Here is a 24415-nt window from a genome sequence, read left to right on the forward strand (position 1 = left end):
GTCAGAAGTGAGATTGAACTCATGCAGGCCCTAATGATTTTGAGGTCAGCTCTACCAACTATGTTCTTCTACCTTTCAATTTTGTTATGCATTTTAATTTTGATAACTACAAAAATGCATGAGAAGTTCTGTAACTTTCAGGACAGGTGAGGTCATTAATTAAAACAAAGGGGAAACAAGGATTGGTTAGTAGGCTATAATTGAAAATAAATTGCTTTGTTTAAAGCTCAGATAGCTTCAGAACTAGACTAATTTACTCAGAATTCAGTCAAAAAGACAAGAAGGCAAAAAAAGGCAAAAAAGAGCAGTCAAAATAAGCATACAATGTTATTTTAAGGGACTGAGAACACAAGATATAGAATTTAAAATTTAATGTAATATTTTACTCTTACTAGAAGAAAATGCCAAAGCTCTTGTGGAAGAGCTGGCATAAGCATTATAAACTTCTTCTTTATACTATCAGACATATAATTTCCAATTTCTCTTTCTTTAGAAGTCTGAGGATAAGACAGGTCACATACCAGAAATGCTGCAGAAATGCCCACATCTTGCTTGTGATTGGATGCTGCAGGGCTATCCACAGTATTCATGCTTAAACGATTGGCCCAGAATTCCTCAGCACTTATCACCTGACTCACCACCAGGTCTTTATAAAGCTGAAACAAGACAGGGTCCTCTTGCAGCATTCTGGTGATAGAATGTATTAAATAAAAATTGAACTTTCTAGAATAATGTATCATTTAGCTTCAAGTTTCAAAAGCAAGTAGTATCAAAATACATAATCTTGAACTGATATTAAAGGGGCATATTTGGGGAGGTAGGTATGGTAATAAAAGAGCACTATTGCTTTGAATGGTGTGAGGGGGAGAAATTTTCAGCAACCTTTTATAGTAACTGTTTTACCCAGGAAAATTTTGACCATTATTGAAACACTGAGTTTCATGTGTACTGATGGTCTGAAGTACAGTAAGGTTTAATTTAAACTCAAATCCTAAAACAATCCCTCCCAACCTCTACTCTCATTTCTGTAGTTTAGGTCTGGCAAAACACTCTAAGACTAGACATCTTCTCTGATATCTAAGTGGACGCTCATCTTCCCCATTTACCTTTCAAAATTAATTTCTATTTCTGTTATTGTTTGGATTAAATGGGAGCATATCCAAAAGTAATCTGAAAAATTAAAGTTTTTTTGTTTTTTTTTCCTACCCCTACAGGGGGTAATTCTTTATGTAGCAACAAGTAGGGATAACAAAAGTATAGTTGAAAAGAAACAAAAAGGCAGTTTGGTCTTGGAAGACCATACTCTGGCTTCTCCTTGTCCTTCACCTGTTTTTCTCTTCCAGTTCTTTATTGGCTTTCCTCTTGAATTTGGGTAGCAACTGCTGAAGAAGATCTTTCACAGCATCTCGCTCCTTTATAGCTGTGCTTTCATTGGAAAAATGGAAGTTGGTTGTGTCTCCTGCATGTAGCACCAGCTGAAGCTGGATTTTAGCTTTTCCTTCTGGACTGATTTTCTGGCCTAAAAACAAACGTGAGGTTAATTAGTTATTTAGTGTTCGTTGGCTGACATAGGACTTCAGATAATAGACTATGCCTATTTCTTCCCAAGAACGGGGTCTTACTAAGGGGTCCAGGCACCCTGATCCCTCCGTGTGGTGACGAGGAGCCTCAATTGTCTTAAAACCAAGCCCACAAGCAAGCCACTGCTTCAACACGTGAAGAAGCGCAGGCTTCCAAGCAGTATATTCTTGTTTTTGAGGGGCAAAAGGTCCCTCTGGAAACTTCTCATCTATGTGTCTATATCAATGCTACACTGAGTTCTAGGATCAGATACATCATATTAAACAGGATATTTTCTTTTAAAATCATTCACAAAGCTAAACCCACCATGACAAGTTTAGATTTCTTGATGTTAACAGAGAAATAGTTGCCTAGGGGAATGAATAGGTTTCATAGCAACTTCCCACCCCTTCTTTAGAAACCAAAACTTTTTTCTTTATTTAAACAATTTTATTTTTCATTATAATATACTAATAGAATTTTCACATATATAAGCTCCTTTTATATTCAGCTGAAGAACTGTCAACTTAAGGCTTTTAGTCAGCTGGCATTTTTGGTAGGCTCCAAATCTGGCTATACCCACAATAAGTGTTAAGATGTCTTTCTAAAAATTTTATGTGAAATTAATTTTGCTGGATATAACTGAAGGGAGTAACCAGTTCAAGTTCTGACCCTAAAAAATAGTAATTCTCAGTATTTGAGGTAGTCCTCCAAGACTAGAAGCTAGGGACAAACTAGATCTGCACTGCTGTAGGTAGTCTCTGAATAGGAATCTTCCATGTGGATGAAATCAGATTCAGTTGGCCTCCCCCTGCGCCACTCAACATGACCAGGAAAGTGATTTTCATTCTAATTCAGATCTTTCCTTAACTATCTGGCAAAAGCCTAATTGGTGATCCTGCTTCTAGTCTACTTACCTGGTAGCTTCATCAGCTTCAGGGGTTTATCATGTCTGTGTACATGAAGCAAAAATCCAACTAGCCTTTCTCCTAAGATTTAGTGACACACCACCAATTGCCTACTGGACATTTCAAACTTCTCTCTTAGCACACAGTAAGTCAAAAAAACATTTATTAAATATATTGTGCTAAGCTCTAGGGATATAAAGAAAGCCAAAAAGCCTGCCTGCTCTCAAGGAACTCACAGTTAATAAGTACATTTTCATTTATGCAAGGGAGTCTTGACTAGGGAGCCACTCATATGTAGAGAATATTTCTAACATTCTAAGAATACTCAATGTTAAGCTGTGGAACAGTTGGCTGTATCTGGACTTGTGTTCCTTAAATCCTGACCTCTAATGGGAATTCACTTAACAATAACAATAAAAATCCCCATACCTTCTGTCTTAGAATCAATTCTTAGTATCTGTTCTAAGGCTGAAGGGCAGTAAGGGCGAGGTAACAGGTTAAATGACTCATTTGGGGTCACACAACCTAGGAAGAGTCTGAGGCCATATCTGAACCTAGGACTACCTGTCTGTAGGCCTGGCTCTCTATCCACTGCATCACTAATTTGGGAATTCACTGGGAGCAATTCAGTTTTCCTACTTTTCTAAGTATTTTCTATATCTCAGATTTTCTGTTTTGATGCATTAACTCATTAATATAGTATTATGTTATACATGTCATAGCAACAGAGAATAGCTACTTCTTGTGAATCAGAACAGTTCTAAGCTATAATTCTGCTAAGATTTTACTTGTCTATGCAGTCATGGACCTCACACAAGTTGAGACCAGTGGAGCATTATTTTCTGAGAACAGATTCAAATTCCAATTAGAACCAAAATAGAAAAACAATTTGGTAAATGTTGCTAAAAATACAATGTAACAAATTTCCTGTCAATTCACAAAGTTCTATATTTACCCTGATCATCAAAGCTAAACTTACAAACTTGGGGGTAAACAAAAAGATTTTTAATGGCTTTATAGCTAAATAAAACATGCAACATTCTTATACCCTACTTAAAAAACAAAAACCTCAAAAAACTCCAAACCCATGCAAAGTATTTCATGATTTCCTAAAGCTGTTGGTCAAATATCCAGATAGCTCACATAAACAGAGCACATGGACAGAGAGTGATTGCACCAGTGATTTCATTAATATAGGTACGTTTTAGATGAGGAAACTCCCATCATCCAATGTGGCCTGGCATTTCTCTATAACTTATGGTCTGAGAGAGCTGCCTAGCACACTAAGAGGTCAAGTGCTAGGGTCACAAAGGCAACTTATGAAGAGTTGGGAGTGGAACCCACGTCTCCTTGGCTCCAAGGCGGGTTCTTTTCACAATTCCATGCTGCCTCTCAAGTAGATGACAGTAATTTGAAATGTACTTGTAAGTATAACCTACGACTGCTCCTATAACTTTTAGAACTGTTTGTCATAGATCCTCTGGGCAGTCTGGTGAAGCTTGGGGATCTCTTCCCAGAATCATGTTTTTAAATGCATAAAACAAAATATACAGGACTACAAAGGAGACAGAACTTATTGAAATTCAGTTATTGAAATATTAAAAAAACAAATTTCTGCTTGAGGTGACTGACTTACATTTAATGTCCGCATACATATGGCTGATTGTAAATCTGTCTTTGCCTTCAGGTGCCCAAGCGATCCTTTCTGCCATGAGGTACAGGGCTCCATCCTGCTTCTTTTGACGCACCTTCTTTACAATCAGTAAAACTTCTTCTGATGAAGTTGCCATGCTGACTACAAGGTGCTACTGGAGAAAATTGAAGATAAAGTTATCCTCTTAGGTCCGATGTTAATTAACAAGGCACAAAAATGTTGCTCATGTAGGAGTTAACATTTAAGACATAATTCTAGCATTCTAAGTAAAGCTTCTGTTATCTTTGGTTTCTATAGCAGTTAAAATTTTTTAAAAGCAATTATCTATTTTGTTCAATTTAATGATATTAACCAGTACAGTGAGGCTCATATAGTATGACTCTCAGGCTGTAAAATTAATTTTATTTTAAAACCTTCACCTTCTGTCTTAGAATTGATACAAAGAGTCAGTTCTCTGGAAGAAGAACAATAAGTTTTAGGCAATTAGGGTTAAATGATTTGCCCAGGGTCACATAGCTAGGAAGTGTTTTGAGGTCACATTTGAACCCAGGACTTCCTTTCTCTAGGCCTGGCTCTCTATCCCCTGAGCCATATAGCTGCTTCTAGGCTGTAATTTAAATAGTATACTTTTTAATCATAAGATTGAGCATAGGACTCAATGACAGTTATCTTTAATTCACTAAATATAAAATCCATTGGGTTTTTAAGACTATAAATTCATACAATTAAAAAAATAGCACAACCAATCTAGCTCTGCTTTTTCCCATCTGTATTATTTCCATAGATACTTTCTTATTTTTGTATATTTTCTGTATGCCATTACTTATGGTAGCTGAGATCTACATAGCCAATCCCCAAACATTGGCATTTTGGTGGTTTTCTAGTTTTCTCTTTTTGTTATTATGTATAATATTGCTACAAACACTCTTGTACAGTTTTAAAAAATAAATTTACTTTGAATTATTTCCTATTATGCCTATAGAAGCATTAGCTAGTTTTAATTTTTTTAAACCTTTACCTTCTGTTTTAGAATAATTTTAAAGATCAATTCCAAGGCAGGGGAGTAATAAAGACTAGGCAACTGGGATTAAGTGATTTGTCCAGGATCACACAGCTAGGAGTGTCCCAGGTCCTTTTGACTTCAGGCCTAGTACCCTAATCACTAATCCATTCTATATATACAAATCCATCAAGGTGCTGCTCATTAGCCAATTTTAAGTTTACTAGTTAAAAAATTTATGGCATCATCATAATTATTCAAAATAAAAAACCATACCCCTGAATTTGCATTTTGATTGGGAAGCACTTAAATTTTCTTTTTCTATTTTTCTCATTGATTAAAATGAAAATATAATTTGACCACCTGAGCTAGGAGGAGAGATCATCACTTAGTCCAATTTTCCATTTTAATTAATAAGGAAAATATATTCAGAAAAATTAAAAACAAAAAAACCATATGTGCCTAGTGCGTTTGTTAAGAAGTAAAGGTGAGACTAATTTGGGTTTCCTAAATTCACCACCCAAGTTCATTTTCCTCTACTGTTTTAATCGGTTGCTTATATTGTAATGATTGAAATTTTTAAGAGGCAGTATTTCTTTTTTTTTTTTAAATAAAAAACTCTCACCTTCTGTCTTGGATACTGTGTATTGGCTCCAAGACAAAAGAGTGGTAAGGGCTAGGCAATGGGAGTTAAGTGACTTGCCCAGGGTCACACAGCTGGGAAGTGTCTGAGGCCAGATTTGAATCTAGGACCTCCTGTCTCTAGGCCTGGCTCTCAATCCACTGAGCTACCCAGCTGCACCCCCCCCCCCCCCCCCATACTTCCTAACATGGCTCCTGAGCACATTTTGAATCAGGGTTCATCATAGCTGCTCAGCCCTGCCCTTAATCCAGTTAGGATGTAAACAAAAGAGAGGAGCCAACCCAGTTTCATATCTTAGAGGAGAAACTTCACAATTCAATATGAATTTCCCACAATGTAGTTTTGTGCTATATCTCCAAACAAAACTTCTTTTGATACAAAGTCTCAAATCCTTAATTTCAGGGACTGAATAACTATCTTATGCTTCAGTTACTCTTTTACCTTATCTTTTAATGATTAAATCTCCTTAACTACTCTCTTTGATTTCAGTTAGAATTTCTTAACAAGCTTTGTATATTTCAAGTTAGTTTCCTCCTCAGTAAGAGAGGACCTAGTTAATCTGGATGCTAGAATCCCAGAGCCAGTACTTGGGTTTCCCCAGTACTCTACTCAATACTATCCCACTGTAAACTTCATGACAGCAGGGCTTGTGGGATAACTGCCTTTTTTATCTCCTAGTACCTGGTAGTTTCTGCATGTAGCAGGAACTTAATGTTTGGTGAACTGAATCAATCTTCAAAAGCTAATAATATATCTAATAGCTTCACTAGGAAGTACACTACTCTCCTTCAACTCTTCAAGATAGAAGTAGGTTTTTTTTGAAAGTGTAATTTTTAGACAGCTCTTGAGTGTTTTTGGAACCCTGGCCCAGGAGTTATTTTTAATCCCCTCTCTCCCCTTCTCGTCCCATGCTTGGCTCTAATACTGCAACATACTAGCTTCTCAGCTACAAGATCAGGACTCTGTCACTGGAGTCCTTCCAAAACACTCTCTGGGGATATGCTTTCCTTTAGAAAGTATCTGTATCCTGCCTCTACCTATTCCCACCTATGAACAAAGAGTTGTAGGAGTAAAAATGAATGCATACTCCTAGTATTTAAAAATATATAGGATTTTAATAAATCAAAAAGAGAGGGAAAAGAAAAGGATTCTTTCAGTCAAGTGAGCAGAGCAAAAAAAGCCAGAGATTCATACCTGCAGCACTTTACCAAAAGTACAAGCTCTCAAAAAAGAGTCCCACAGCATGGGTCTCAGCCAAATTTATCTTCAAATGTCAAAAGTAACTTAAAAGGATGATGGGAATGTAACTCAGGTGTAGCAAATTTTCCACCTGCACATTCCCCCTGTGATTCTTTGGGACCAGTCTTCCCAATGGATCATTTAAAAAACATAATTAAATAAGGTACATACAATATTCACACAGGGAAAATACAATTTGGGGACAAAGAAACAAAAGGGAAATCAAGAACAAAACCAATTAGGGGGAAGTCCCCTTTGGTACAACAAAGTACACATAAACAAATGTATTCCAACTCCCCAAAGTTCAATTCTGCACATTCAATTTGCTCAGGAACTCCTGGAGCAGTGTGCAGCGTATTAAGGGCATCTCCATGGCATCTTCCACAAGGAGTTCAGTCTCTGGATTCCAGGAGGCAGTAAATTTCTTACCTTTAAAAAAATTTTTTTTCTCTCAAAAGGACCTTAAAGCTTTTTCATTATAAAATAAAAATACATCCCTCCCCTTCCCCCCGAGGAGGATACAGGGATACACATAGGAATCACATAGGGATATATGGTGGAGTCATAAGGCACATGAATCAATTATCAAAAATATTAAAGAATCAAAAAAATTAAAAAATAACCTCTTGAGTGAAATATAGAACAGCAAAAACATGAAAAAAAATTCTAGAAAAATTCACAAATCAAAACAGGTTTTTGTAGCAACCCATGTCCCATACGCCTGCAATGACAATCACTCACTAACCCAATTTAGCAGCCTAGACTACAGTAAGTCATCACATTATTGGGGGGGGGGGAGGGGGGTAAGCCTAGATCTCGAAACAAATAGAAAATAGCATTCCCTGGTTCGATACTTTTCTTTGCTTTCCCAGGTAATGGAGCCAGAACAATCGATGTTATGTACTTGATAGAGAGTGTGGTACAAGGAAGTCCCGCATTTAACACGTTAAAAAGCTGCAACCTCGAGTCTCACACATGATCAAATCTTTGTGCTATTTGCGCAGAATCTCATCAATTCCTGTAGGATTGATTTGGTCTCTTTTACCTTTTGTGCTCATGTGACACTTTGCAGGTTAACTTCTGTGCTCCTTTGTGGTCCCTTTTTTCTTGAATTTGACATTCAAAAAATTTCATATTTAAATAAGTGGTGGCAGTTTGCCATAGTCCAAAGCTTTTTGAGTACTCATTTGTATACTAGGTAAATGGACATCTTAGCTTAATTTGTCGCAAAATCAAAATAGTTAAAAAAAAAAAATCTTTCAATACTGGTGACGTGCTTCAAAAAAAAAAAAAAAAAAAAAAAGAAAAAAAAAAAAAAAGAAAAAAAAAAAAAAGAAAAAAAAAAAAAAAGAAAAAGAAAAAACCTCAAATACTGTATTGCAAATGCAGGAAGAAAAACAACAATGAAAAATATAAAAAATGTATATATTTCACAATCATAGAGGTAAAATATAGAGGTTACTTGCTGAAAAATAAGCTTCATTTCCTCTTTAACTTGCCATGATTCACAGTGTGAGTGCAAAATGAGGTAGATAAAGCAATGGAGATATAGCAGCAATAATATATTCTAGAAAATACACACAACAACAGCAGCAAAATCCACAGAAGGCACAAAATGTTACAAAAGACACATCAGGTCAATACTATATATATATGCTATATATATTTACATATGTTATAACAAACAAACAAATAAATATATTTAGGCAATATGTGTTGTCTTATAAGGGCAATTTGTTGAAGTAGAAGGATCAAACAAACAGTGCAACAAAATAGTACAGATCCAGCAATAGGGGTCTTAGTCAAATGCAATCAGTATAGGCCAGTGATGGGCAAACTATGGCCCGCAGGCCAGATGTGGTTCCCCTTAAATGTTCTTATCCAATGCGTGACATTATTCCTAATATGATGAATACAATGAATAGGATACAATACAGTGAAACATTGAAAGAGTTGCCTTAGAAAGACTGACAGATGAGCATTTCCTTTCCTTTGGCCCCCTCTTTAAAAAGTTTGCCCATCAATGTGTATAGGCAATTATTCACCATCAACAGAAGTTACTCATTTTACATGGCTACAATGAATCCATGAGTCCCTCTCTCCAATTTTAATGGCTGTTGGTGTAGTCAGTATGACTTGAAATGGTCCGTCATAAGCATGGTCAGTTGACTCAGTACTTTTGAAATTCTTTATATAGATGTTATCACCTGGGTTTAAATAATGAAGTGAGAAGTCTATGGGGCCAGCCTCTAGTACAGTGATTCCCAAAGTGGGCACCACCGCCCCCTGGTGGGTGCTGCAGCGATCCAGGAGGGCATTGACGGCCATAGGTGCATTTATCTTTCCTATTAATTGCTATTAAAATTTTTAAAAAATTTAATTTCCAGGGGGCTAAGTAAATATTTTTTCTAGAAAGGGGGCGGTAGTCCAAAGAAGTTTGTGAACCACTGCTCTAGTAGATTCTATTGAGGATCATTCTTGCCTAGGGCCAGTCCTGGCTCCTGCTGTGCTATCCCCTGCACCTCAGCTGTCTGGCCCATAGCAGCCATGAAATAACAGCTCCTCACGTAGCAACCACCAACTAGACTAGCTTGCCCTGCCCCCTACCACCTGCACAGAGTATAAAAGTTCCCAAGGACCAGAATTCTAGGAATATCCTAAGATTCATTGCAATTACTATAACCTTTAACATGTAAGAAAGAAATTTAGGGGATTTAGTCATCTCATGTCCCTATTAACACAGAACCCTTTGATTGCATGAGACTGTTGATAGGCAAATGCTCATATAAGCATTTAGTACTGAGTTACATTGCTCTCTTTCCCCCTTAAAGCAAGAGAAAAGTGAAATGTTTAAGCCATTACTCAACTAATACTTGATCATCAAAAAAAAAATTAATTGAGAATATTTTTCTATGGTTACATAATTCATATTCTTTCCCTCCCCATTCCCTGAGCTGACAAGCAATTCCACTGGGTTATACATGTACATACTTGATTGTTTTACACTGTGCTGGGTGGACACAGGAGAAGAAGTAGGGACAATCTATAATGCCTATTTATTCTGATGCTCCTCATAGTCTAGTAGAAAACAATAAAACCTTTAAGCAACTATAAAATAGTAAGAGAACAGAAAGAGAACTACAAAGTGATGTATTTCAGGAGAGACTGGATTTCTGGAACATTGGGAAGTATGTTGGCAGTGGGGAGGCTGTAAGATAAGTCTCATCCAAGGTAGAAGGGAAATAAAATCCAGGGTATATTCAGCCTGGCTGGGATAACAGAATCACAACTCAGATGAGAGAACAAGAGGATGGGACCAGTCACAGAAACTAAAAAAACAAAAAACCCAGTCATATTGAGCACGAGATTACAATCTAGGCCAGTGGAGAGTAATATTATCAATGAAATCACAGACCTTTGAATTTTGAAATATTGGGAGAAGCCACTGAAAGCTTCCAAGTGATATTTTGGTTCTGGTTTTACCATTATTAATTAGCTGTCAGTCATCACCTTCACTTCTAGGGTTTGTGTCAATAACTGGGAAATAATGGGATTGGACCAGATGATTTCTGTGGTTCATTGTTATAAATCTAAAAGCCTAATAACTTTAAGATCAAAGCTATTTAATAGGAAGATTAATCTGAAAGCACTATGAAGGGCTAGAAGTAATAGACATCAGAGACGGGAAGACTAAATAGGAAGCTGTTGTGGTAATTAGTCTAAGGGAGAGATAATGAGGGTTTGAACTTGAATAGTATTGGGAAGGGAAACTTGAGGGGTAGATACTGTGGAGAGAAAATAGAGAACTCAGTATATATGGGAGTGAAAAAGAATCAGAGATTTATGCTGGACACCTGGGAAGGCTGTGGCACCACTAATTTAAAACAAAGAAATTACAAAGTGGAAATAGATTATAAGGATAAATTGGATTTGAGATAAGCTAAAATTGAGATATGAGTTGGTTACTTTGGTGACTGGAGATATTAATCTGGAGCAGGCTAGTGATATAGGTAACATCTAGATATTTTAATAGCTGAGGCTATGGGAGTGGTTGATATCACTAGGTGAGAGTATAAAGAGAAAAGAAATTAGAAAACAGAAGAACCTTGGTGTTCAACAATTAATGGATTAGGAAGATAAAGAAAAGTGAGTATACAAGTGATCAGATCAAAACCAAAAGGCATTTATTTATTGTATGCCTATGGGCAAGGTACTGTCTTTCTCTGTACCTATCAGAAACCAGGAAAAAGAGTTTCATTAAGAGTGGATGATAGGGGGGGCAGCTGGGTGGCTCAGTGGATTGAGAGCCAGGCCTAGAGACAGGAGGTTCAAATCCGGCCTCAGACACTTCCCAGCTGTGTGACTCTGGGCAAGTCACTTGACCCCCACTGCCCACCCTTACCACTCTTCCACCATTTGGCCTCAGACACTTCCTAGCTGTGTGACTCTGGGCAAGTCACTTAACCCCCATTGTCTAGCCCTTACCACTCTTCTGCCTTGGAGCCAATACTCAGTATTGACTCCAAGATGGAAGGTAAGAGTATACTTAAAAAAAAAAAAGTGGGTGACAGGGGGCAGCTGGGTAGCTCAATGGACTGAGAGCCAGGCCTAGAGTCCTAGGTTCAAATCTGGCCTCAGACACTTCCTAGCTGTGTGGTCCTGAGGAAGTCACTTGTCACTTAATTCTACTTACCTATCCCTTACCACTCTTCTGCTTTGAAACCAAGCAATATATAGTATTGATTCTAAGGCAGAAGGTAAGATTAAAAAAAAAAGTGAGTGATCAATAGTGTCAAAACATGTCAGTCACATCTAGGAGGTTAAAAAAAGGTCACTGGAATTGGTGATAGAAAATTTCAACCTCAGATTACAAGAAATTAAGGAGGGTTAGAAATAGGTAGGCTCTCCTTTTGGAAAATAAAAAAATTCAATTTCTTTCCTCTCCTTCCTCCCCATTGAAAAGGAAAATCAAAAGTCTTGTATTAAATAAATCAAAACCCTTGTAAATAAACTAAGCAAAGGAAAATATAGCACGGGCTATGTAAAAAATATATATATCAGACTACCCTTTTGAGAAGTGTGCAGTTAAGGTAAAAAAAAAAAAAATAGAATGGTGATATTCAGATTTGAAAGTTTTTTTTTTTTTTAAAAGAAGGAGGGAGGGGCAGCTGGGTAGCTCAGTGGATTGAGAGTCAGGCCTAAAGATGGGAGGTTCAAATCTGGCCTCAGACACTTCCTAGCTGTGTGACTCTGGGCAAGTCACTTGATCCCCCATTGCCCACCCTTACCACTCTTCCACCTAGGAGCCTACACACAGAAGTTAAGGTTTAAAAAAAAAAAAAAAAGGAGGGAGATCTGAGTATGTTTATAGGTTGAATAGAAAGAAGGAATGAGTAGAAGAAAAACTGAATGTGAAAATGAGAGGATAAATGCTAAAACACAAGGTCTTGGTAAGAAGCAAGGATGGAAAGGATTGACAGGATAAGTGGAAGGGTTAGATACAGAATTGTGTGATAAAGCAAAGATGCAGAGAAATCCTAATGCTGAGGACTGAAATCCAGCCACAAGCATTTCAGTGAAATAATATATGAAGAGCCATGTTTAGAAAAGTAAGGACAAATGAATAAGATTGGAGACTTGTGAAGGAATGAGAAAGTTTGGTGCCATAATTATACTTTTGTGGCTATAATAAGTCAGAAGCATGGAATAGTGGGTAGAGTAAGTCAGAAGCATGGAATAGTGGGTAGAGTTGGCTTTGGAGATAGGAAGCCCAGAATTCAATTTTCACCACTGACATGTATTGGCTGTATCACAACCTAATGTTAGAAACAGGATTCAAACTCAGCTCTCAACTCTGTATCAAACATACTTTTAGTGTTTTCTCTTCTTTCTGTGTCTCTAGAGCTTGTATAGGGCTGGAGATTGAGAGATATGGGAGAAAGTTAGGAGGTAAGGGAATCTAGGGTGTTATTGGAAATTACAATGAAATGGTTCATGCTGAGCAGTTAGGGAAGTAAAGGGAGAAGTAGGTTGATGGACAGGTAGAACATAGATGGACTAAAAGTTGGGAAGAAGGGTTGGAGGATCCAAATGAGAGATGTGAAATCACACGAAGTTATATCGAGGGGTGAAATTCAGAATAGGACACCTTGGATGAAGAGCAATTCCAATGATGATGAGGTTCAGTATTATGGCTAGGATTGTGGCTGGAGTGGAGATGTAAGAAGTCTGGATCATTCAGGATGCCATGAAACTTCCATTACTCTAATATTTAACTTACAGAAGATGTCAGAGGTACACAATGTTTGAAGTTATGAGTACCTACCTTTTATGAGAGATATCTGGGATCTGTTATGTCAACTCATATCAATGCACATAGATTTATCATCTTCATATAGTTTTCAAATTCTATGTCTAGCTTTAATTTCTTTTCTGCACTTCAGACCCAAATCACTACCTTCTGGCTACACATCTTAACTGGAGATCTTTCTAGTGTTTCAAATGTAATATATTAAAAAACTTCCCCTCCTTCAAACTTCTGGTTCTGTTGTGGGCACCAGTAGCCTCGTCTAGACTTGCAACCAGTCATCCTAGACTTGACTCTCAATGCCTTCCCATCAAATATCAAGTCTAGTTGATACTAATGCCCACCATTACCACTCTTCTGGTCTAGAGCAATAGTCTCTTAAAATCGATTCTTGCTCCAATTTTTTCCTCCCTTAAAACATTCTTTAGAGGCTGCTAATTGCCATTGTGATAAAATATAAATTCCAGTTTATTATTAAAAGTCTTTTAAATCTGGCCCCTATCTACCTTTTCTGGGTTAATTACAAATGTTTCTTTGCAAGTGCTCTCATATTCCAGCCAAAATGGGCCACGATGTCATTCTTTAAACTTAAAATTTCATCTCCAACTCCCTCTGCCTTCATAGCTAGAAAACATCTCCCTTCCTAATAAATTCCCAGCACCCTTTAAGGATTAGCTCACATTTCCCATCACCTAAGGAAAGCCTTTTTTGATGTCTGGTCCAGAGTTAACTTAAAAAAAAAAAATAAATTTTTTTTAAAATTTGAGAACGATTTCAAAATCACTGGTTTCCTTTGTAATTCTATATTACATTTAAAAATGATTATTTCATGGTCCATTGACTTTGCCAGAATGCCAAAGAGGTCCATGACATAAAAAAGAATCTTTTCCAAATCATATTCAATGAGCTATTTACTTGCTATTCTCTGTGCTCTTCTCCCTCCCCCACTGTTAAGCTTCTAGAGTAGTGATGGTGAACCTTTTAGAGATGGAGTGCCAGCTGCCACTGGGCTGCTGGGTGCAAGTAAGGAATGTGCTCAGCCAGTGTAGATGGGGGAGGGGAGTGGCCCAAGCTCTCTGCTCCTCTCCAGCTCTGCTGCCTATGAGCCACCCACCTTACCCTAGACAGGGGAGGGAGGAAGCACTCCCATTGGGCTGCTGGGCAGAAGGGTGGGGATGTGAAAAAATGTGTGTCTGGCAAGGTGGAGAGAAGGAAGAGAGCAGCTCTGCTCACATCCTTCTGCCTTTCTAGTAATGACCTGGGGGAGGGATAGGACAGTGAGCACAGAGAGTACTCTGCATACCATCTTTGGCATGGGTGCTGTAAGTTCACCATAGCTGTTCTAGCGCATAGGAACTATTTTTGCCTTTGTATCACAGTGCCTTGTACATAGTAAGCAACTGAATTCTTATTGGATTATATAAGAGAGGGGGAAGGAGGAAGGGAGGTGTCTCATTTTGCTTTAGTAAAGGATCATTTCTTAAGGTCATTAGGAAATAGCATACCTTTCCTCAAAATCTATTTTTATTAAGCCACTATTATGTTCAAGGGATTGTTCTATGCTATCAATGGGCAACCTTTTAGAGATGGAGTTCCAGGCCCTGCCCCCACCTCACCACCCCAGACAACATTTTGTGTCCCTCCCCTTACTAAGTGCTGGGCTCATACTGCTTTCCCCCTTACTCCACCCAGGGGAGGGAGGAAGCATTATGGCTGGGGGGGAGGGGGAGGGAAGGAGAGGGCAGGCTTGGGGGAGTGGGAGAGGTGAGGGATGTAAGCACTCTGCTTCCCTCCAGTCATGCGAATCATGATCTCCTCAAACCTAGTACATAACCAAAGCTATAAGATATAAATGAAGGGACTGTGAAAATTTCAAAGTACAGCCTCTTTAGCCACTATTCAAGGAACCAAAAATCATTTCAAATGCATCACTTTGAGAAAGAAAAAAGTGGCCAGAAAAAAAAAAATCAAAAAAGCCCCAGGTTACAGGAAAACACCTTATTTATAGGTAAATATAACCCTCCAGCCTTCCTGAAGGGGGTACCCTCCATATTAACCTTTTTAGCAAATGGTCAAGGATTGAAGTCAAATTTTTATCCTGATACAGGGCTGATTGGGAGATTACTACCTATGACAAGCCACTATTATGTTTTCTAGAGCTTCTAGCCCATCTATTCTTCCTCAGGCAGGCACCCCTTTGAATGGAAATTGAAAAGGGTGGGTTAATAACAGGTGAGGGGATTCAGAATGCAAATTAAAGCAGCCTAAGTTTGCTTTTGAACTAAACTGGGGAAGGGAGCTGAAGAGGCTATTAGCCTAGCCTAGGGTCATAAATTACGCCCCCCCCCACTAGATTACAAGTTTTGAACTTCCCCCAATCCCAAAAATACTTTGTATAGTAAAGACTTAAGTTATTTCTGTCTCACTTAGGCCAAAGGTAATTAAGAGGTCATTGTATTCTGAAAGAGTGGGGCAATCTTGTTCTTCAAGGGTCTTGAAGAGACCTGCTTATTAACTCTTACTAGGGAGAGGGAGAGGGTAGCAGTCCACCTGTACCTCCCTCTTGGCTTTCTAGTTAGGAACTCTGGTGAACTCTGTGCTACACGGATGGCCCCCCTGGGTCCTTGGCATGCATACCTACAGAGAGGTCTATGTGTGCCATAAGTTCGCCATCATGGTTCTAGGACCAAAGGATCCCAAAGCTAAAACCTAAATTATCCTACCCTCAGATATGAGGTATGGGTAAGAAAGGAGAATAGAATCTATATACAGGCAAAGATCTGGAAGACCTATATTCAAAGGTGCAAATAATTTAACTCTTTTGAATTTCAGTTTCCTAATCTGTAAAATGAGGATATCTTTTAAACTATGTCAGACAAATGTTGTGAAGAACAAAGAAAATACTTTCGAATGGGGGCAGGTAGTAAGAGAAAATAAAGGAAAGTTTTAAGGGAAAGTTGGCATCTAACTGGAATTGAGAAGGAAGATCAGGAATCTGAAAAAAAAAATTTACTTGAATAGCTCTGGAGGGGATGTATGGAGGCACAGCGAGTTTGAAGAATAGCTACTCTAGTTTGGGAGCCTGGAGAGGTAGGTCAAAGTCAGGCTGTGGAAGATCTGAAGTGCTAAGGCAAGGAATTTTAAATTTTATCCTAGAGGAAGCACCATAAAGCAAGAGAGTAACATGGATAGACTTGTGCTTTAGGGAGAAACTGGAATCAAGGAAAACAATTAGGAAGCAATGAAAACAATCCATGTGAGTAATGGTGAGGGCTTGAAATAGTTATTAAACTGAGTGACTGGAACATACCACTGGAATATGGTCTAGTGGATAGGATTCTAGAGTCAGTAAGACCTGAATTTAATCCCAGTCTCAGACACTCTGGGCAAATCACTCAATTTTGTCTATTCAAGTTTCCTCATCTGAAAAGAAGGGGATCATAAAATCACCTACCTTCACAGCACTGTTGTGAAGATCAAATGAGATAAAATTGTACAGTGCTTATTAGCACAGTACCTAGCGCATAAGCAGGCTCTTAATAAATGGTTGTTTCTTCTCCTGTTCTCAATGCACTGTCCCAATTTGTGGGGCTATGTCCCAGACCCAGGAAGTAAAATGATGAATGAGGCAGGATATATCCAGGCAAGAGGAGTGAGTTAAGATTAACACTGGACATAAAGCTTTGGGAGTCACTCATTTGCACAGAGTGTGATAACTGACCACTTGGATTTTGATATGTCCTCAAGTTAATTTTTCTTCCAACTCTTGGCTTCCAGAAATTATTCAGCAACTATTTAGCAACAACAGAAGAACAAGATTATTTGAGCTTTATAGGAAAGATAAAATACAGTTCTTACTACTAGCAAACTATTTAATAAAAGGAGAACCAAAAGAGAAGACAAGAAAATGAGCAGAGAAAGAACATGTGGAGGGGAAGGAATAATTTGTTGTACTAATATATTGAGATGTAAATAAAATAACTATTGCCACCCTCTAAATTTTCATTAGAGTAGTGATTCCCAAAGTGGGTGCCACCGCAGCGATCCAGGAGGGCGATGATGGCCACAGGTGCATTTATCTTTCCTATTAATTGCTATTAAAATTAAAAAAAAAATTAATTTCCAGGGGGCTAAGTAATATTTTTTCTGGAAAAGGGGCAGTAGGTCAAAAAAGTTTGGGAACCACTGACTTAGAGGAAACATGATTTTGCATGGAAGAGGAATTACTGCTTGATCCTCAAAGGGCAGGATTTTGGAACAACAGATGGGAAATATGGAGAAGCTAATTTAGTCTTGAGATAAGGAAAAGCTTTATAAAGATTATAGCTTTCCAAAAGTAGAATGAAATGCCTTGGAGTTCCCCTTCATTAGAGTTCAATGAATAATGGCTAGCTTAGATACAATATAGAGGAGGATTTTTGTTTAGGTATAGACCGACCTGTGGTCCCTTCAAATTTTGAATTCTATTAATACTCCTGTATGTCTATAGACAATAAAACAAGGATTGGAAAGCTAAATGCAGATGTAACCGGTTTCAAAAATTAGACTAAAAGAGATGGTAGTAGTAAGATGATCTGTAAATGGCAGTGGGGAATCAAGAAATTTATGAACTCCATTATCTCTGGCAAACTGAGAGAGTAAAAGGAATGGCTATTATTGAAGAGTGTGGAGCAGGAAGCTGTGTTAAAGATGGCAAAAAAGAATTCAAGAAAAAGATATATTCTCTTTTTGGATTCAGTAATCAAATATCATAGGTAGATGTAGATAATTAAAACCCAAACCAGTAATTTTTCAGTGTCTGAAAGAATAAATATTTCTTATACCAATGTCTTCTGTGAGGTCCAGACAATATAATATTCTAAGAAATTTGGGCGGAGAAGGTATTTTTAACCATAAGTCAGAGGCAGAAGGTATTATGGAAGAAGCACTTGATCTAGATCTAAAAGGAAGAGAAATATTTCAATAGATAGAAGTATGGATGTGACATATTGAGGTATGTGGGATGGCCTATAAGGAAGAAAAAGGAGGACAAAGGACAAATCAGCAAATAGCTAGTGGTTCAATCTGGCTTGAGTGGAGTAGGAAACTAATTCAGGTACATAGTGAAGTAAAAGTTGGAGAGAGAGAGAGAGAGTAACAATGCCCTTGTAAAGCAGGTCACAAAGTTTATACTATCTTAGAGGCAATGGTGAGATACTGAAGGGTTTTGAATGGAGAAGATACACAAGACTCAAGGGAAAATGGTTTCAAGTTAATAACACCAATGGGGCTACCCCAGAGGAGTTACAGACATTCCCATGACTGTTTCTTGGCAGGGTTGCTTAGGTAGCAGTTAGCTCTATGTTCAAGAACCAACCAGAGTCTAATCAAAAGCTCCACTGAAGACTTAAATTTATATATATGAATAGTAATAATAACCTAAGCAAATTTTTCAGGTAAACAGGAAATTTTTGGTAGGCATGTAAAGATCATTTAAAGAAACTGGAGATGGTACGTGAGGCCATTATAATAATCTAGGTAAAAGGTGATATGGGCCAGAACCAGAATGGTGGCCATGAATGGAAAGGAAAAGGAGGGATAAGAGACTACAGAGGTAGAATCAAGAAGACTTAGCAACTGCTGGGGGTGGGGGTTGGGGGGCATGTGTGGGTGAAGGGGAAAGTAAAAATATGGATCATGTAACCATGGAAAATTTTTCTAAAGAAATAAAATATTTAAATCTTAAAAAAAAAAAAAAGACTTAGCAACTAACTAGAAATGAGGTTGGGAACAGAGTAAGAACCAAAGATTCCCAAAGGCTAGGTTTGAGTATTGAAAGGATGGCATTATCATAAAGAGAAACAGGAAGTTTAGAGGAGGATTAAGTGAAAAGATTAAATTAATTTTGTACAAGTTGAATTTGATGTACTGCTGGAATGATATCTAAGTAAAGATATCCAACAGGCAAATGGAATGAGCTAATGGAAGTGAAGTAACAGAAACAGAAATAGTATCACTAAGGGAGACTAGAGATAAGCCATTTGGGGGAGGGAGATGGAAGATAAACCACCTTAGGTGCTGAAGAAAAATCCACCAGTCTAGAGCAGAAGCAGGATTGGATATATTTAAAGAGGAGGTTAGAAGTGTTTAATCTAGCAGAAAGATCAATGGAGATGAAAGACGGTGGAGAAAAGGTCACTCATTGTACTTGGCAATCAAGAAGTCACTGGCCTAGAGCATTTGTTCTAAAGCCAGTATGTGTCAAATACAGGACCTGAACCTTTATCTTCCTGGCTTTGAGGTTGATTATAGCCACTAAAGGCCAAACTGTCTCTATGGTAGAATCAAACCCAGAAGTGAGGAAAATGGTGTGATCAAATGTACTTTTAGTAGCAGAAGAGTAAGAGAGAGAGCTGGAATGTGAGCTGGATGGTGTAAAGATTAAGATTAACTAAGTATTATATTTTATAAAGTTTATTAATAATAACTAAAAGTAAAAAGCTAGCTAACCCAAGCCCCCGTAGTGAGAGAAGAGAGTGAGAGGGAGGAGTCCCCAAACTTATATACAAACATTACCATGCAACGTCGTGGAGAGAGGAGAGGAATTCTGGGAAATACTAAGAGAATTTTGGGGAACTATTGTGAGGAAATTATCAATTTAGTAAACTTCCTCACAACAGAAGGTAGTTCAAAGGTACAAATTCCCACTTATACCTTGGAATAGAAGGGCAATGAGAAGATTAAGAAAAAAAAAGAGGGGATCTGGGTATATTATATGTAGAAGGGAAGGAACTAATAAAGAAGAGAGATTCCAGATGAATTTGACAGTGAAAATGACTGATGAATTATTAAGTCCTGTAGGATGGAAGGGAAAAGGACTAAGAGCACAAATGGAAGGGTTAGGCACAACAAGGCTGCTTTATTTTCTGGAACCAGAGAAAAGAAGAGGATTAGTGAAGATATTGGGTTGATTCCCTCAATGGGGAAAGGTTTAAGGCTGACATGCAAAAAGTCCACTGAAAATTTCACATATATTGATATAAGCAAAAACATATCTTCTAAAATATTTTATGCAACATAACAGGGCAGTGAGGTGATAAAATCAAAAGAGCATCAGACCTAGAGTCAGGAAGACACTAGCTGTATGACCCTGCACAAAGCACTTCACCCTGTTTGCCTCAGCTTCTTCATCTGTAAAGTGGAGAAGGAAATGGCAAACTACTCTATTCTCTTTGCCAAGAAAACCTCAAGTTGGTTCAGGAAGAGTCAGATAAGACTGAACATAACACAACGTAAGTGAACATAAACGGATTTATTATAGGTTTTACTTAGCCACTTCCATTATAACTACCAAGATCTGATTTACACATAAGAAATACCTCTTGTATAAAATGAGGCATGTCTCTAACCTTTTTTTAGCTAAGCCTCCCTCATGCATTGGGAGGAAAGTGTTATCAGAGATACTGCCTTGGACTTTTAGATCTGTAGATTTCCTATGTTCGTATCACTTTCAGTAAAAGAAAAGGGAAAACGAGCTACATTTTTTCTAAATGGAAAGCTGATTTACTTCCAAAGAGGGCTAATATTTTTTCCAGTATAAAAGTTCATTACCTAGAATTCTGGTGGAAAACAGTGGGATTACCAAGAAAAATTAGCAAACTGATTCAACATTCTTTAATGAAGCAGGACAGAAAACAAAAAGGTTAGATATGACTGTAGTAATTAAAATTTCTACCTTTATCTACACAGAAAAGCAATATAGTTGTGCTATTTTATTATCTACTAGGATGGTAACTGCAGGACTAGGCAGTATTATTCAACCATTTTCATTCTGCAGCAGTTTGTGGGAGGAGTAAATCTGGCAAAGGGGAAGAAAGGGAGGGGCACAAATACCAACAGTCAGAAGAAATGGTTGGTGCAGAGGCTAGTTTGCATTAGCACATTAAAAGAGAATAAAAGTAGTTATTCAGTATGCCCACTCAGAAAGGGGCCAGAAAGTCAAATCCCAACTCATACTATAAACAGGTCTTTCTTATTTAGAAAGGACAGAGGACAGGTGTATTTAAAGGGAAGGCAGGGAAGGAGGTTACTAGATTAGGTCCTGCAGTAGTCCATACCAGCAGACCAAATGGAATGTCAGGGTCAGAACTATTGGGAGAAAAGGGTTTGCCAAACAACATTAAGTCTTTACGATAGGACAGCAACTTGACCCACTGGTTGACAATGAGTTGGAGAAGCAGACACAAACAAGATTGGAATGGATAAAAGGGTAATTCAGGAGAGGCTTATTTGGAGGCTCTGACCAGGATGAGGACATCTGCACAGCTCTTTAACAGCAAATACATATCAAATGGCTAGAATGATCTTTTATTTATACTGCTTATTTCCCCTAAAACCTACTTTAATTCATTCCAAAACTTATTTCCAATTTAACACTTTGCTGAGCTCACTGTTTCTTTCCTTAGGTGGATCACTCTAGCTGGATTTCTGTAATTTCTTTTGCAAGATTCAACAGGGAAAAGTTGCCAACAAACCCTCCATTTTACAGAGAGAAGGACAGGGGAAAAAACAACACACAAGAGTCACTGATTTCTCTTGGTTGTAGACACTCTTTCTTCCTGCTCTCTTCTCCCCCCCCAACCCCCTCTTCCCATCCCTCCGGTCCCCCAAACGAATCTGGCTTGGTCAGCCCTGAGAACGTTACACAAAGATCTTCCGTTTCTCTGTGGCCTCCCCTTCCATTCTGACAACTAGGCTGGGTCAAAATCCAAGCCTGGGAGTGTCGTTGAGTACTCACTGGTCCACTCGTTTGTTTGAAGGGTCTAAGACGAATACAGGCCTGTGTGGCAGGGACACAACTCCTTTCCTTGGAGCATGGGGGTACCTTTTCGGGGTCACGGACAGTCTGGGGAAGTCTATAGATTCCTCAGAATGATTTTAAACATTTAAAGATTATAAAGAAAGCCAGTTATATCGAAATGGTTACCGACTATGTATATATACACGTTATGTTTTTAAACCAAATTCCCGCTCTCCAGGCAAAAAAGTCTTGCCTTCGAGGGCAACAGGGGCCCGAGGGTCTTTCCCCTGGGTCCCTTAGGAGCAACCTCGGCTCTTCCCTTCTCTAAGCTCCCTCCTCGAGCCCCTGGAACGATTGCAGCTCCTTTCCCAGAGGAAGGCTGAGCCGCGGCTTCCGGGCTCGGGGCCTGAGGCAGCGCCAGTTCGGGGCCCAAGCCCGGGCCCGCGTGTCTGGGCACCCCTGGAGTGGGCACCCCGCTCCAGCGGCCGGTTTCGGCAGCTTGGGAGTCTTCTGCTCCTCCCTGGTTTCCGTGGACGTACCGTGGAGCCCCGGCCCGGGCTCAAAGGGAGGGTCGCTGAGGCAAGCTTCTCTCCGTTCCTCTATTCACTGGCGCTGCCTGGCTGAGCCCGGGCTCCCGCTGCCGCCGCCTCCGGTACTGGGGGGTCTCTCCTCCTCCATTGCTGCCTGGGAGGACACGGGGGGCACGTGACCGGAAACAAGGAGGCGGAGCGTAGAGGCCACGTGACAGGGGAGTACAGCCGCCATGACACTTCGTTTCCCCCGCCCTCCCACCTTCACGCTCTCCTTCACTGGCACCTCTTTCCGACTGCAGACAATAGCGAGATCCGCGGCTGTTGATGCGGCTCCAGATGACCCCACTCCATGACGCCCCTCAGGTTTCAGCTCGCGCCAGGCCGAGTCCCCAGCAGCCAGCGGCTTCAGGCTGTGGGGGAGCGTTAGCGTGGCCTCGGCCCGAGGGGGAGGGACCGTGCGGCGTCCCGTCAGGTGACGAGGAAGCGCCGATGACGTCCATGGCTGTGCGCCCTGACGTTTGTAACTGACGTCAGCTGGGTTGAAGTTGAAGCACCGAACTACCCAGCTGGCTGGCTGTTAGGTTCTCGGCGCGGGGTGAGTTTTCTTAAGTGCCCAACAGTGCACGGGCCCGTCTCGGGGAGGGATTCGTGGGATGCGCAGCCCTGGAACCTCGAGGCTGAGAAATTAGCTTTCCCCTTACTTTTCTCTTCTTCCTTACCGTCTCTTCTCATTTCCCCTTTTTCTCCTCCTTGGTCTCTTTTATTCCCCCCTTTTTTTCTAACCTGCTAAAGCTTGAGGCCTGGGGAGGGCGGCCTGCCTAATGCGCTCAGTGCAAAGGTCCCTGCTCCTCACTTCAAGAACAGAAAGCCCCTGCCTCTGGCTCGATCTACTCCAGCCCCGCCCGAAAGGGAGATTTAGGCTTTGTCACAGTTTGAGAACTTGACAGTTGGTGGTTTCATAAGAGAATTTTAGTATTCGCTTTACTACCGCCATTTCCTTAGGACAGCAAGTCTCATAGCTAGCTAGCATTTGCAGAATTTAAATAACAAGACTTTTAGCGTCGGTAATCAACTGGTTATTGATTGGAAAATTTCTAGCTCAGCTTTATTACCTTTATTTACAGAAGATGAGCTATAACTCTAGTATTAATAGTCTTCAAATTCCAGGTTCATCCCAACTGATGAGTGGTTAATTATAATTTTACCTGGTGCAGATTATGCCTTCTGATATTTGTATTTGGATATGTAAATTTTTACCTTTCCCTTCTGCTACCCGTGTAACCAAGGCCTATATGAAGTTGCTGAAAACCACAGCTCACAGTATACTGTGGATCTATGCTGAGCATATAATAAACCAGTAATTAAAATGCCTTAGCGTATTGATAACATTTCATGGACCATTTCTATGTCAGTAGAGACAGGAAATCTAGCCTCAACCTGAGAGAAGAATCTATTCTACAGCATACAGCAAATGGGATCCTCTTGCTTTTGTTTGAATCCTCCTAAGGATCTGGATGGAATAAGTTGCTTTCTGAAGTAGCTAAATCCTCTTTTGCATTGCCCTGATTGTTAGGATGTTTTTGCCTTAAATTAAGGTTAAATCTGCCCATTTTGTAAGTTCTTTTTTTTTTTTTTTTTAAATTTTAAACCCTTAACTTCTGTGTATTGACTTTTAGGTGGAAGATTGGTAAGGGTAGGCAATGGGGGTGAAGTGACTTGCCCAGGGTCACACAGCTGGGAAGTGTCTGAGGCCGGATTTGAACCTAGGACCTCCTGTCTCTAGGCTTGGCTC

At 39.3% G+C, this 24415-nt stretch overlaps 1 protein-coding gene across 1 annotated transcript in view; it reads right to left on the minus strand.

Moving 5' to 3' along the window:
* GTF2H1 (general transcription factor IIH subunit 1) overlaps nt 1-22892 on the minus strand; it is a 37372-nt gene extending 14480 nt beyond the window's left edge. The window contains exons 1-4 of the mRNA XM_044682439.1: nt 22630-22892; nt 4105-4276; nt 1327-1519; nt 522-687 (exon numbers count right to left, since the gene is read on the minus strand). Of these exons, the coding sequence (XP_044538374.1) occupies nt 522-687; nt 1327-1519; nt 4105-4258 (513 nt within the window). The 5' untranslated portion in view covers nt 4259-4276; nt 22630-22892. The remainder of the gene's footprint in view (nt 1-521; nt 688-1326; nt 1520-4104; nt 4277-22629) is intronic.
* Between the last annotated feature and the right edge of the window lie 1523 nt (nt 22893-24415).

This window comes from Gracilinanus agilis, chromosome 6, assembly GCF_016433145.1.
Source record: "Gracilinanus agilis isolate LMUSP501 chromosome 6, AgileGrace, whole genome shotgun sequence".
NCBI classification, from domain to species: domain Eukaryota; kingdom Metazoa; phylum Chordata; class Mammalia; order Didelphimorphia; family Didelphidae; genus Gracilinanus; species Gracilinanus agilis.